The following is a 13,007-nucleotide window of genomic DNA, read 5'->3' as shown; positions in this document are numbered from 1 at the left end:
GTAGAGCTTTGGCTATTCGGGGTTTTTGGTGATTCCATATGAATTTCATCAATAATTGTTCTATTTCTTTGAAGAATGCCATTGAGATTTTGATTGGAATAGCATTGAATCTGTATATTGCTTTTGGTAGGATGGCCATTTTAATAATGTTTATTCTTCCAATCCATGAGCAGGGGATGTCTTTCCATTTCTTTGTGTCTTCTTCTATTTCTTTTAACAGTGTTTTATAGTTTTCTTTGTATAGGTCCTTTACCTCTTTTGTTAGATTTATTCCCAAATATTTGATTTTTTTTGTTTCGATAATAAAAGGGGTGGTTTTTTTGATTTCTTCTTCTTCAGATTTATTGTTTGTGTATAGGAAGGCTACTGACTTTTGCGTGTTGATTTTGTATCCTGCCACTTTACTGAATTGATTGATGAGTTGAATTAGTTTTTCTGTGGAGATTTTGGGGTTCTCTATGTATATTGTCATATCATCTGCAAATAGTGATAGTTTGACTTCTTCTTTTCCTATTTGGATTCCTTGGATGTCTTTCTCTTGTCTTATTGCTCTGGCTAGGACTTCCAGTATTATATTGAAAAGCAGTGGTGAGAGTGGACATCCTTGTCTTGTTCCAGATCTTAATGGAATTGCTTTCAGCTTTTCACCATTGAGAATGATACTGGCTGTTGGCTTGTCATAGATGGCCTTTATGATGTTGAGGTATGTTCCTTGTATCCCAAGAATTTCAAGGGCTTTTATCATGAATGGGTGTTGCACTTTGTCGAAAGCTTTCTCAGCATCTATTGATATTATCATATGGTTTTTATATTTCTTTTTGTTGATGTGTTGGATAACGTTGATTGATTTTCGGATGTTAAACCATCCTTGTGCCCCTGGAATGAATCCAACTTGGTCGTGGTGAATTATCTTATGGATACATTGTTGGATTCTGATAGCTAAAATTTTATTGAGGATTTTTGCATCAGTGTTCATTAGGGAGATTGGCCTATAGTTTTCCTTTTTTGTGTTGTCCTTATTCGGTTTTGGTATTAGTGTAATATTGGCTTCATAGAACGTGTTTGGTATTGTCCCTTCCTTCTCAATTTTTTGGAAGAGTTTGTGAAGGATAGGCACTAATTCGTCTCTGAATGTTTGGTAGAATTCATTTGTAAATCCATCAGGTCCTGGGCTTTTGTTTTTGGGGAGGTTTTTAATTACCATTTCAATTTCGCTGCTTGTAATTGGTCTGTTTAGGTGTTCTATTTCTTCTTTATCTAGCTTTGGGTGATTGTAGAGTTGTAGGAATTTGTCCATCTCCTCTAGATTGTTGAACTTGTTTCCATATAACTGTTCATAGTAGTTACTGATTATTCTTTTGATTTCTGCTGTGTCCGTTGTGATTTCTCCTCTTTCATTTATGATTCTGTGTATTTGTGCTTTCTCCCTTTTTCCTTTGTGAGCCTGGCTAGGGGTTTGTCTATTTTATTTATTTTTTCAAAGAACCAGCTCTTGGTTTCATTGATCTTTTGGATTGTTTTTTTAGTTTCAATTTCATTTATTTCTGCTTTGGTTTTTATTATTTCTTTTCTTCTACTGGTTCTGGGGTTTTTTTGTTGTTCTTTTTCTAGATCTTTGAGCTTCGAGATTAGGTTGTTTCTTTGAGTTCTTTCTTGTTTTTTGATGTGAGCTTCTATTGCTATATATTTTCCTCTTATTACTGCTTTTGCTGCATCCCATACATTTAGGATATTGGTGTCCTCCTTGTCATTCAATTCAAAGAATTTTTTAATTTCTTCTTTGATCTCCTCGTTAGTCCAGTGGTCTTCCAGTAGTGTGGCTTTTAATCTCCATGAGGTAGGATAGTTCCTTGCCTTCTTTTTATGATTTATTTCTAGTTGATGCCTTCGTGGTCAGAAAAGATGGTTGGTATGATTTCAATCTTGGTGTATCTGTTGATGTTTGTCTTGTGCCCCAGTATGTGATCGATCCTGGAGAATGATCCGTGTGCGCTTGAGAAAAATGTGTACTCCGTTTTTTTTGGGTTTAGTGTTCTATAGATGTCTGTTAAGCCCAAATGCTCTAGGTCCTTATTTAGAGCTTTAGTTTCTTTACTTATTTTTTGTCTTGTTGATCTATCCATTGTTGATAGTGGTGTGTTGAAGTCTCCCACTACATATGTGTTTTCTCTGATGTCTGTTTTCAGAGAGGACAACAGTTGTCTGATATATTTTGGTGCTCCTTCGTTTGGTGAGTATATGTTAATGAGTGTTATTTCTTCTTGAAGTATTGTCCCCTTGATCATGATGTAGTGACCATTGGGGTCTCTTTTTATTTTTTTGAGTTTGAAGTCTGTTTTATCTGATATAAGTATAGCTGTTCCTGCTTTTTTTTGGTCCATTTGCTTGTAGGATTGTTTTCCATCCTTTGACTTTGAGCCTATTTTTATCTTTTGTAGCTAAATGTGTTTCCTGGAGACAGCAAAAGGTTGGGTTTTGTTTCTTAATCCAGGCTGCAACTCTGTGTCTTTTTATTGAAGAGTTTAGTCCATTTACATTTAGAGTTAATATTGATATGTTAGCATCTGTATTTGCCATTATGTTTGTCTTTCCTTTGATTTTTTTATTTATTCTTTTAATAACTTTTTTTTTTTTTTTTTTTTTGGTCTTCTTTCGTTGTTATTCGTCCCTCTGAGGTTCTGGCTTTAGGATTCCTTGTAGTATTTTTTGGAGTGGGGGTTTAGTCGCAATGAAATTCCGGAGTTTCTCTTTGTCTGGGAAGGTCCATATTCTTTCTTCATGGAGGAAAGAGAGCTTTGCGGGATAGAGTATTCTTGGTTGGCATCTGTTTTCTTGGAGTCTGTTGACTATGTCCCTCCACTCTCTCCTTGCCCGTAGTGTTTCTTCAGAGAAGTCTGATGTCAGCCTGATTGGTTTTCCTTTGAATGTTATCTGTTTCTTCCCTCTTGTCAGCTTCATTATTTTTTCCTTGTCCTGGATTCTTGGGAGCTTTACTATTATGTGTCTTGCTGTGTTTTTCCTTTCGTCGTGGAAGTTTGGTGTTCTTCTTGCTTCTTGTATATCAATTTTCAGCTCCTTCTTCTCATTTGGGAAGTTCTCTTCAATTATATCCATGAATATTTTCTCTGTTCCTACATCTCTCTCCTCTCCTTCTGGAATTCCTATAACTCTTATATTTCCTTTCCTCGTGGAGTCAGATAGTTCCCGAAGTCTTTCTTCATTCTTTTTCCTTCGTACTTCTCTTTCCTTTTCTGTTTTGTTCTTCTTTATTTCTGTGTCTTCAAGATTACTTATTCGTTCTTCCATTTCATCTATTCTGCTTTCATTGCTTTTCCCAGAGTTCTTTAGTTCCTCCATTAATTCTTTGATCTCCTGCATTTCTCTTACTTCCCTCTTTAGGGACTCAATTTCCTTCTTCTGATCTATCACTTTTTTAATCATGGCAATTTTAAATTCTCTTTCTGGAAGGCTCAGAAGTTCTTCCAAGTTGCTGTCGTTGCAATCTGGGGAGTGGTTTTCTTTTTGTGGTGTGCTTCTTTCCTGAGGAGTTTTTAGGTTGCGTGTGGTTCTTCTACTCCCTACTGTCTGTTTTCTAATTTGTCGTATGCGTTGGGACACTGTGTTGCTCGGACTGACTGACATCTTGGGTGAACTTCTCCGCTCCCCTCTGGCTCTTCCAGGAGCCATCTCTGTCTTCTGGGGGAGCTTTCTGCTGGTTTTAGGCAGTTTTTACTGAAGAAATGTCCCTGTTCTCAAATGGCGAAGCGGGATGCAGTCCCTGCGCCTCTGGTTTCAGGCACACTCTTCTGCGCACCCGGTCTGCCCCGGACGTGGGTGCCTGCTCCCTCTGTGGGCTCAGACTGCTGGTCGGAAGGGGCCTGGCGTGGAATAACTTCCCGGCTGGCCACTGGGTCCTCCAGAAACCTTCTGCCCTTTTCAAGCAGTCTTAAGAAATGTCCTGTTTTATAGGGTGTTAGTGACTTTTTTTTTCCTGGTCGCTAGGTGGCGCCAGAGATCTCTCCTATTGTCCTTGGGGGGCTGTTTTTCGCCTCCCCCCACCCTGTGGGACAGAGAACAGAGCGGGAATGGTAGGGTACACCTCAACAGCTTTGGGGTGCTGTGTCTGCCTTGTGCCCCACCGTCGTGGAGAAACCACGCCCCGAATTTTCGTGCCCCGGGTCTCAGTTCAAAGCCCTCAGTTCCAGGACATGGGCTGTAGCCCAGTTCAGTGGCGCGGGAATGGCGCCTTTTGCACAGCTCCCGTGCCTGGGCGCCTGGTTCCTGCTCACTCAGGGAGGGACCTTCACCTCAGTGAGGACCTCCGTGCGTCTCCCCGCAAGCCTAGGTCGTCTCCCCGCAAGCCTAGGTCGCAGGCGCGGGGACCTGGGCAGCCACGATCCAGGTCTGCACTTGCTTTTCAAGCTCCCCGAGCGCGCCGAGTTTCCGCGCAGGCTTACCGGCAGCCCGGGCTGTGTGCGGGTCTCCCGGGGTCTTTGTTCTTCTCTAATGGCGCCCGGAGCCGTTCGCTCACCGCCGCGGCGGATCCTGCAGGGTTCGCCTCAGCTCCCGTTCACGGGGTGTGGTGACTGCAATAGTTCCTTTCCACTCCCAGTCCCGCTTGCTGCGTCGTTTGTTCTTGTGGGCCGTTTTGGTTTGTTGTTTCCTCCTCTCTGCCAGTCGGAGAGTGCCGCCTCTGTGGGCGGGGGAGGGGAGCAGGGTTCTGCGCTTCCCTCCCTTCTAGTCCTCTTTTATGGCCACTTTCTTCTTCGGGCAGTTCGCTGGCGTCACCCGTTTATCTTCAGTGTCCCACTTCTCACTGGGACCTGCCGCTTTTCCTCCCTATTAACTTTTTTTAATGGGAGATCTTACTCGCAGCGTCTCCTCGCTGCCATGTTGCTCCGCCCCCTCTCGTAATAAAAAAGTTTTAAGACTCAAAATAATGTAAAGTGATCTCCTCATAGAAATATATAATTGGAAAATACCCTGTGATCCTACTTCTCAGAGTCAGCCACATCAACAATTAGTGAAAAGTCATCCAACTTTTTTTTTTTTAACAATTCATATACTACTGTGATTTATTTTTCATGGAAATGGATCATATGAGACTTGTTGCTTGGCAACTTGCTTCACTTGAAGCATATCTTGGACATCTTTATATGCTAAAATATTTCAATTTACATACTTTATATCTTCTCTTATACTGCAGCTTAATATTCCAGCAGTAGCCAACAGCTGTGTTACATGGGTGGTAGAAAGTCAGGGGGCCCAGTCGTTTCCTCTCCAGACCCTAAAGATCATTTATCCTTGTGGTCACCTTGGCTCGTATGTGACTACTCTACCCTACCCTCTGACCCTTCTGCAGATGCTTTTTTGTTCCAGTCTCCCATTCAGTTTACTTTCTTGGTGTGCTAGCTCTCTATACCAGATTTATTGGTGTTGGTGCTACTGTCCTAGCTATTGTCAGTGACTTCAGAGGTCCTCTTCCAGAATTTTGTGGAAATGGACAGAGATGGCAGTCATCTGAGGCTGAAGTGACAGCCTCAACAAACAGATGAAGAGAGTTCTGATATCTCTTAGTGCAAAGTGTCCCAAGTGTGACAATTTCAGAATACTTTTCTTGTTAAAATAAGTATTTTTTATTCTCCTTTTTAAAAACTTAATTTTCAGTCATTTATATGTCTGTGTAACTTTGGGGTTACTTTCGTACTTCTCCATGTGTGCATATGTTTCACTCACCCTCCACCAAACCTCCTATGCCCCTCCCTTATCCCTTTGCTTTTCCTGTCTATTCCTCCTTCCCCCCAGTTCCCTCTGGTAATCAGTATATTTTTCACTAAATCTAAGAATTGTTTTTGGTGTACTTTGCCAGTATATATTTTTTTTTGCTGTTTATATTCTTTAGGTAAATGTGAAACCATCTGATAGTTCACTTTCTGACTTTATTTTGCTTGGTTGGTGTAATTACTCCAAGGTCCATCATTTTGTCCGAAAATGCAGTATTTCATCCTTTTTAATAGCTGAGTAATATTGAATCAAGTATATATTCCACAATTACTTTATCCAATCATCCAATCATCTGTTGATAGGTACTTAGATTAGTTGCATGACATGGCAGTTGTGGACAGTGCTGCTATAAATGTATGTCTTTATTTTGTTTTTGTTTTTTTTAAGAGTTATTTTATTTGTACAATAGTGTACAGGTCAGAGGCACAGGAGGTTGAGAGGATTTACCAGAGACAGCAGGGAACAGAACAGGCAGATAGACCGAAGTACACTGCTGAGGGGAGCAGCGGGCAAGACAGGAGAGGTCTGCCGCACCATGTGGGTATTTCTCTGGCTGGCTGGGAATCGAACCCGCGCTGCGGAGGCTGCGGACAGCTTCACAGCGCTGCGCTCAACCGCCTGCCCCACCAGGGAGGCTCTATAAATGTAAGACTTTGTATTAATGTTTTCATATTCTTTGGGTACATATCTAGCAGAGGTATGGCCACCAGGGAAGTCCTATAAATGTAAGTCTTTGTATTAATGTTTTTATATTCTTTGGGTACATACCTAGCAGAGGTATGGCTGTATCATATGGGATTTCCATTTTTATTTTTTTAAGCTTATCTCTATACCATTTTCCATAGAGACTGCATCAAATTGCGTTCCCATCAATAATGGAGGAGTGTTCCTTTTTATCCACATCCTTGCAACATTTATTGTTGTTGTGTTTTTTTTGTTTGTTTGTTTGTTTGTTTTTTTGATACAGGTCATTCTTACAGGGGTGAATTGATGTAACATTGGTTAGCTTGTTTGAGTTTATTTGTTTCTTTATTTTTAATTTGGACCTACATTTCTTTGAACTTCCTACATGGTATATAGGTAATACTGCTTTTAGAGCATCTAATACGGTCTTTTGCTTTTCTCTCCATTTTTCTTCATTTCTTCTTTGAAGTATTTCTTCTATTTTAAGATCATTGTTAGGTTTGCTTTAGTCCTTTATTTTTTATTTAAGCAGAGCTCATTTTCACTTGTCCTAGTTTCAAATTTGTTGTAAAAAATCATTCCTGTGAACCTACTACAAGATAGGCTTTGTTGCAGTTTTTAAGTTAACTATTAATATATATTTTTTTAGATAATAGGTTTGATTTTCTTTCTTTTTTTTTTTAAGATTTATTTATTTATTTATACAAGCACTGGGTACAGTCAGAAGCGCGGGAGGGCGAGAGAACTTACCAGAGCCAGAGCAGGGAGCAGAGCAGGCAGAAAGACCGAAATACACTGCTGAGGGGAGCAGGGGGCGGCAGGAGAGGTCTGCGCTCCATGCGAGACCCTCCTCCAGTGGCTGGGAGCAGCCGGGGATCGAACCAGCGCTGCAGAGGCTGTGGGCAGCCTCGCAACCCAGCGCTCAACCGCTGCGCCACCAGGGAGGCCCAACTATTAATATTTTTAACATCAGTGTTCGAATGTTAACTTATCCACAAGTCACCAGGCATCTACTGTGCACTTACTGTGAGTTCCCCGTTTCATTTTCCTATGCAGCCTGGGGTTGTGGAAAGAGCTAGAGGAGTCTTAGGAATGAGGTCACCTGGAATCTAATTTGGTTGTGTTCTTCAGAGACATGAACTATTCATGCATCTTCCATGCCCTACTCTTTAAAACTGGCTGCAGGACAGGTATTTCTGAGGATTTTCCCAATAATTTCTAAATTTCATTACCATTGAAATCCTATTTTTGTAATCCCAATGTGTTACCCAGCGTAATCCTGGCTGAGTTTCATCCTGAAACGAGTGGGATAGAGGTAAATAGTCAAGAAACTTGGATTCTAATCTTGGCTTTGAAAGTTACCTCTCTGGGCAGATCCTGGAGGTATGAGTTTGTAAAAGCATGACCCAGAACCATGCTTCTTAATTAGGATGTATATCAGAGTCACACATAGATTTTTGTAGAATATACATGTTTAGATTCAGTTCCTAGAGGTTATGAGTCAGTAGGAGTTAGGTGGGGACAAATTAAATATTTTAAAGTCACTCCACAGGGATTCTGAGGCACTCTTGTTAAAAATAAAGTCTAGGGCCTTCCAGGTGGCACAGCAGTTGAGCTCTGGGTTGCGAAGCTGCCCGCAGCCTCTGTAGCACTGGTTCGATCCCCGACCATCAGGTGAGTGTCCCACATTGTACGCAGACCTCTCCTGCCGCCCGCTGCTCCCCTCTGCAGTGTATTTTGTCAGTCTGTCTGTTCTGCTCCCTACTCTGGCTCTGGTGAATTCTCTCACCCTCCCAAGCTTCTGACTGTACCCAGTACTTGCATAAATAAATAAATAAATAAATAAATAAATCTTAAAAAAAAAAAAAAGTCTGACCTGTTATCATTTGTCAAATACTTAAATACCCAGACCTGCCATTGTTGTTTTTCCTAGAAAATCCTTCCACTCTGGGCAGATTAGTTATTGCTCTTTGCTTTGCTAAGTGGCCTTTCTTTTCTTCCTTAGTAACAACCTGCAGTGCTTCACAGTGCGGTGTAGTGCGGCGGCAGCTCGCGAGGAGGACCCATATGGGGACACCACCCTGAAGGTTAGAACTGGCTTATGATGACGTGAAATCATAGGATCCAAGAGGAACATATGAATGCTTGCAAACTTACTCTTACTCTTGGATCTAAGCTGGTTAATATTAAATGTCTTATGGTTTTGTTTATTGAATTAGAACTTTTAGATGTAAAATAGTAAGCATTTTGTGATTTGTGGTTTAGATGACAGTTTTTAAGATTCTTTGAAAACTATGCACTCAAAATTGATATAGTGCATAGTTTTTATAGTTTGCTAAAGAATATATATAGTTAACTAGTGAGGGCACTTAAAATTGTAGTATACTATGATTTTATTTTTTGTTAGCAGAAATATTGGTGGCAGTGGTATAGAGCTATTAACAAAGTGCAAAAATCAGTATATTCACAAATATGGAATTGAGGAGAGTGCATTAAAATGATTTATTTCTGCTATTATCAGATATGCTAATAATTCTTTTGTTATTTTACAAACCTTTGATAGCCTTTTGTATTTGCACAGTCTTAGTCTAAGAGTTAATGATTTGCTTGATCAATAACCTCATTTTTTGGTGTGAGAAGCAATATGCTTAGTCTCTAAAAAGCTCTTAGCCACAAAATAAAAGTAGGCAATTTTATCATGAAATTTTATGTTTCTGACCTTGAATTTCTGCTCTTAGAAATATATCATTTGCATAATATTTCTCAAATATGCTATTTCATCTCTGAAATTTAAACTACTTGATGAATGTTTATTATGACTAAATATGCTGTAGGAAACCCTAAAATGATAATGACCTGTATTTCACAAGTTTATATCTATCTAGCACCTGGAAGGCCTTTTCCTGGAAAAATACATGTTAAATATTTACATTAAATACATTTAATGTAAAAATACATTTCTTGAGCTCTCAGAAAGAACTCTTTCATTATCTTTCTTCTCCATTCTGTTTGAATGGAGCTGCTGGCCCAGGGTTTCCTTGAATTTACTTGACACCATCTAGCCTGTCAGCCATTCCATGTTTATGTTAACAAAATAGCTCCTATGTGATGCTTAATGTGTCTGAGGTGCTGTCACTGTTGCCCTTAGTGTGATGTATGGTAGTGTTTTATGGATATTGTACCTGAGTTCTCATTAACTCCTTTTTGTTATGGAGCTTTATATTGCTGACCAGGCTTCCTGCCTACCTTTAGCCTCTTGGGAAACCAGAACATATAACCTTTTCAAGAAATTAGTCTATTTCCCTAATGAAACTGGAAAGCTGACAGATTCTTTGTTCTCGGTTCTCCCAGCTTTCCCTGTTTGTTTGTTTTTTTTTTTAAATACATATAGCTCTGAAAGACATAGGCTTACATAGATGGTTATGGTGGAGTGAGGAGAGATATAATAGGCCGTTGTTGAATCAAACTACATTTGAAAAAAATATATCATAATTTTAGGTCTTCTCAGGGTCTCATAAAAATGATGGAAAGGAAAATGGAAAAGAGGAAGGGAGAAAAGAGCAGAGTGTGGCAACTGACGGGTGCTGCTCTTGAGCCCTGTGTGCATGGAGGTGACAGTGAGAGGGACAGTGATGCTGATGCCTTCCCCAAACCTTCACCATTCTGAAGTCCTAGCTGCCTCATGAGCGAGCACGTGGTTGGGTAGCCTGTGTGCTAATTCAGGCTTTGCTGCTGTGCTGTCTGAGAGGTTTCACCACCTTAGAATCTGGTTGAGAGTATATGGGATCTTCATTTCCCTTTCTTCTGAGAATCCTAAGATTCTGGCTCCTCAGCAGTAGCCACGGTCACCTTAACTATTCAGAGGAATAAGGAAAGTAGATGGAAGTATTTCCCCAGGTACTTTTTATGAAGGGAAAGAAACAGGAAGATGACCTCAGAATCAAAATCCCATTAATGGAGGAAAGGACAGGAACCTGGCAGCTTCATTTCTTGAGCTCTCAGAAAGAACTCTTTCATTATCTTTCTTCTCCATTCTGTTTGAATGGAGCTGCTGGCCCAGGGTTTCCTTGAATTTACTTGACACCATCTAGCCTGTCAGCCATTCCATGCAATAGTCACACATAAAGAGTTAAAGGCTTTCAGAATGTGCAAGCTTTTTCCTACTATATACCATTCATTAAGAACTATTTCACGTATTCTCTGTGCAGTAGAATGTCCTTTTATGCTGTCTGGTTTATCCCATTTGGCACACCCCTGAGCCAGCCTTCTCTGAGTAGAGTCTTCCCTGGGTGGCAGATACCAGACCATAACTGCTCTTCCAGGAGTCCTATAGCAGTGAGGGGCTAAAGTATACTGCTTTCTGCATTCATCTAGTCAAAAACACATGAAATAGATAGTTGGTTGCATGTGTTTACATAGGATAGCCTCCTTACTCTGATAAGAATTGGAATTTGAATTATTTTTCTATGGGGAAGGACAGAAGAGATTTTATCAAATAAGCAATGTTTTTTGAGGATTAAATTTCATATACCTCTATTTCTTGGTTAAATTTATGATTTTTCCTTACTAGGCTTGCCCGCCTGTCAGTATGGATATTTGTGCTTTGAGAATACAGCTCTTCATAGGCTTGAAAGCCATTTGTCACTTTAAAAACCATGTCATACTTTTGACTAAGGCAGACTCTGAGTCTACTCCAGAGAGAAGAGAATCACCCAAGAGGCTTCTGTAAGCATCCCCTTGCCCCCAAACACTTCTGCCAGAGTTTTTGGAATCTATTGTTATATCTACTGGTATATTTTATATTGTCTTAGTTTATCATTTTTTAAATCAAAACTTTGAATGATCATATGAGTTTTCTGTGATGTTCTTTGTTCAGAGAATGGAAAGAAGGTACTAAAAATCTCTGTATTATCCTTTATAATTGACTTTGGAACTTTTGGAAGAATATGGTTTTCACGAGATAAAAATAATAAAATAGTTTCCGTAAGTATTTGTGGTATTTTTAGGTAAGAAGTTGAAGAACCTACTTTTCTGTCCTTTTGTCTGTAAGTAATGGGAGAAAGCAGAACCTCTAATGCTAATCTAAACTACAAGGAGCTTTGCTGACATTTTTTTCTTTCACCTTTAAGTCATTAAATGTTTACCCAAAGATTATTTTCTGGTATTTTATTTCAAAAGAAATGCTTTTTTGTTATTACATGCAGGAATAATTTTTTAAAATTCATTTATTTTTTTATTTTTATCAGGATTTCATTGACATAAAGCACTGTAGAACTTTAAGGTGTACAGCATATGGACTTCACTTACACATTTGTAACTAAAGTGAAATGATTGCTACAATAATTTCAAAAGAAGTCAATATATTTCTTTTTTTAAAAAGATTTATTTATTTATAAAGGTAAATATTTATTTATATTTATTTTAAAGATTTATTTATTTATTTATACTGGGGTATAGGCCAGAGGACGGGAGGGTGAGAGAATTCACCAGAGACAGAACAGGGAGCAGAACAGGCAGACAGACGGAAGTACACCGCTGAAGGGAGCAAGGGGTGAGACAGGAGAGGTCTGTCACACCATGTGGGAATCTCCCTGGCCGGCTGGGAATCGAACCTGTACTGCAGAGGCTGCGGACAGTTTCACAGCACTACACTCAACCTGCTGCACCACCGCGGAGGCCCAGTAATGTATTTCTTACCTTAAGCTCATACATAATGTTAGATATGTGCTGATATACCTTAAAATAAAATTCCTTTTTTTTTTTTTTTTGTGAAGTCAGTTTAATGTGTGTTGAGGAATTAAAGGATCACTCATTTTCAACACATAAACATTTAGGATTGTTTTGATTGCCAGTCTTCACTTTTAATTTTTATTTATTTTTGTTGCAATAGCATTGATTTATATCATTGCATATGATTCAGAGGTTCAGGTTCATGCATACCACAAAGGCACCCACAGTCTACCACCATAGTTAATCGGACCCCATCTACACCATTTTCTCCATCCTCCCTTCTTTTATAGTCAGACTTCCAAGGTTTGTTACAGTTTGGTTCTGTCTGACCTTTTTTTTTTAATTTCTCTATATTCTACCTAGAGGTGAAATCATCTAGTATTTGTGTTTGTCCCCCTGACTTATTTTGCTTAGCATTATCTCCTCTTGAATTAGTGTTTATGCATTCTTCTGGTAGATACATAAGAGTAGAAATGCTAAGTCTTATAGTAGATGTATTTTTAATATTTTGGAAAAGCTCCATGCTATTTTTCATAAGGGCTACACCAATTTAGGTTTCTGCCAAAAATTTATAGCATTTCTTTTTTCTCCGCATCGTCACCAACACTTAATTTTTTCTGGTCTTTTTGGTAGGGACTGTTCTCAAGGGAGTGATGTGGTATTTCATTGCGGTTTTAATTTGCATTTCTCTAATAATAAGTGATGTTAAGTGGGCCTCCCCTGTGGCACAGCGGTTGAGCGCTGGGCTGCGAAGCTGCCCCGCAGCCTCTGCAGCGCCGGTTCGATCCCTGGCTGCCGGGCAAGGGTCC

The 13,007-nt window shown here is 39.6% G+C and overlaps 1 protein-coding gene across 4 annotated transcripts in view; it reads left to right on the top strand.

Annotated features, from left to right (window-relative positions):
• The window catches only part of HPS3 (HPS3 biogenesis of lysosomal organelles complex 2 subunit 1), a 55,287-nt gene that overhangs the window by 17,780 nt on the left and 24,500 nt on the right, over positions 1–13,007 (top strand). For all 4 annotated transcript variants that reach the window (XM_054700740.1, XM_037525820.1, XM_054700742.1 and 1 more), the window contains exons 6-7: positions 8,474–8,555; positions 11,039–11,193. In XM_054700740.1, coding sequence (XP_054556715.1) covers positions 8,474–8,555; positions 11,039–11,193 — 237 coding nt within the window. The remainder of the gene's footprint in view (positions 1–8,473; positions 8,556–11,038; positions 11,194–13,007) is intronic.

This window comes from Talpa occidentalis, unplaced genomic scaffold (genome assembly GCF_014898055.3).
Source record: "Talpa occidentalis isolate TD23 unplaced genomic scaffold, MPIMG_talOcc4v2.1 talOcc4.4, whole genome shotgun sequence".
Lineage (NCBI taxonomy): Eukaryota > Metazoa > Chordata > Mammalia > Eulipotyphla > Talpidae > Talpa > Talpa occidentalis.
Note: the sequence above shows the minus strand (reverse complement) of the source record. Positions and strands in the feature narration are given on the sequence as shown.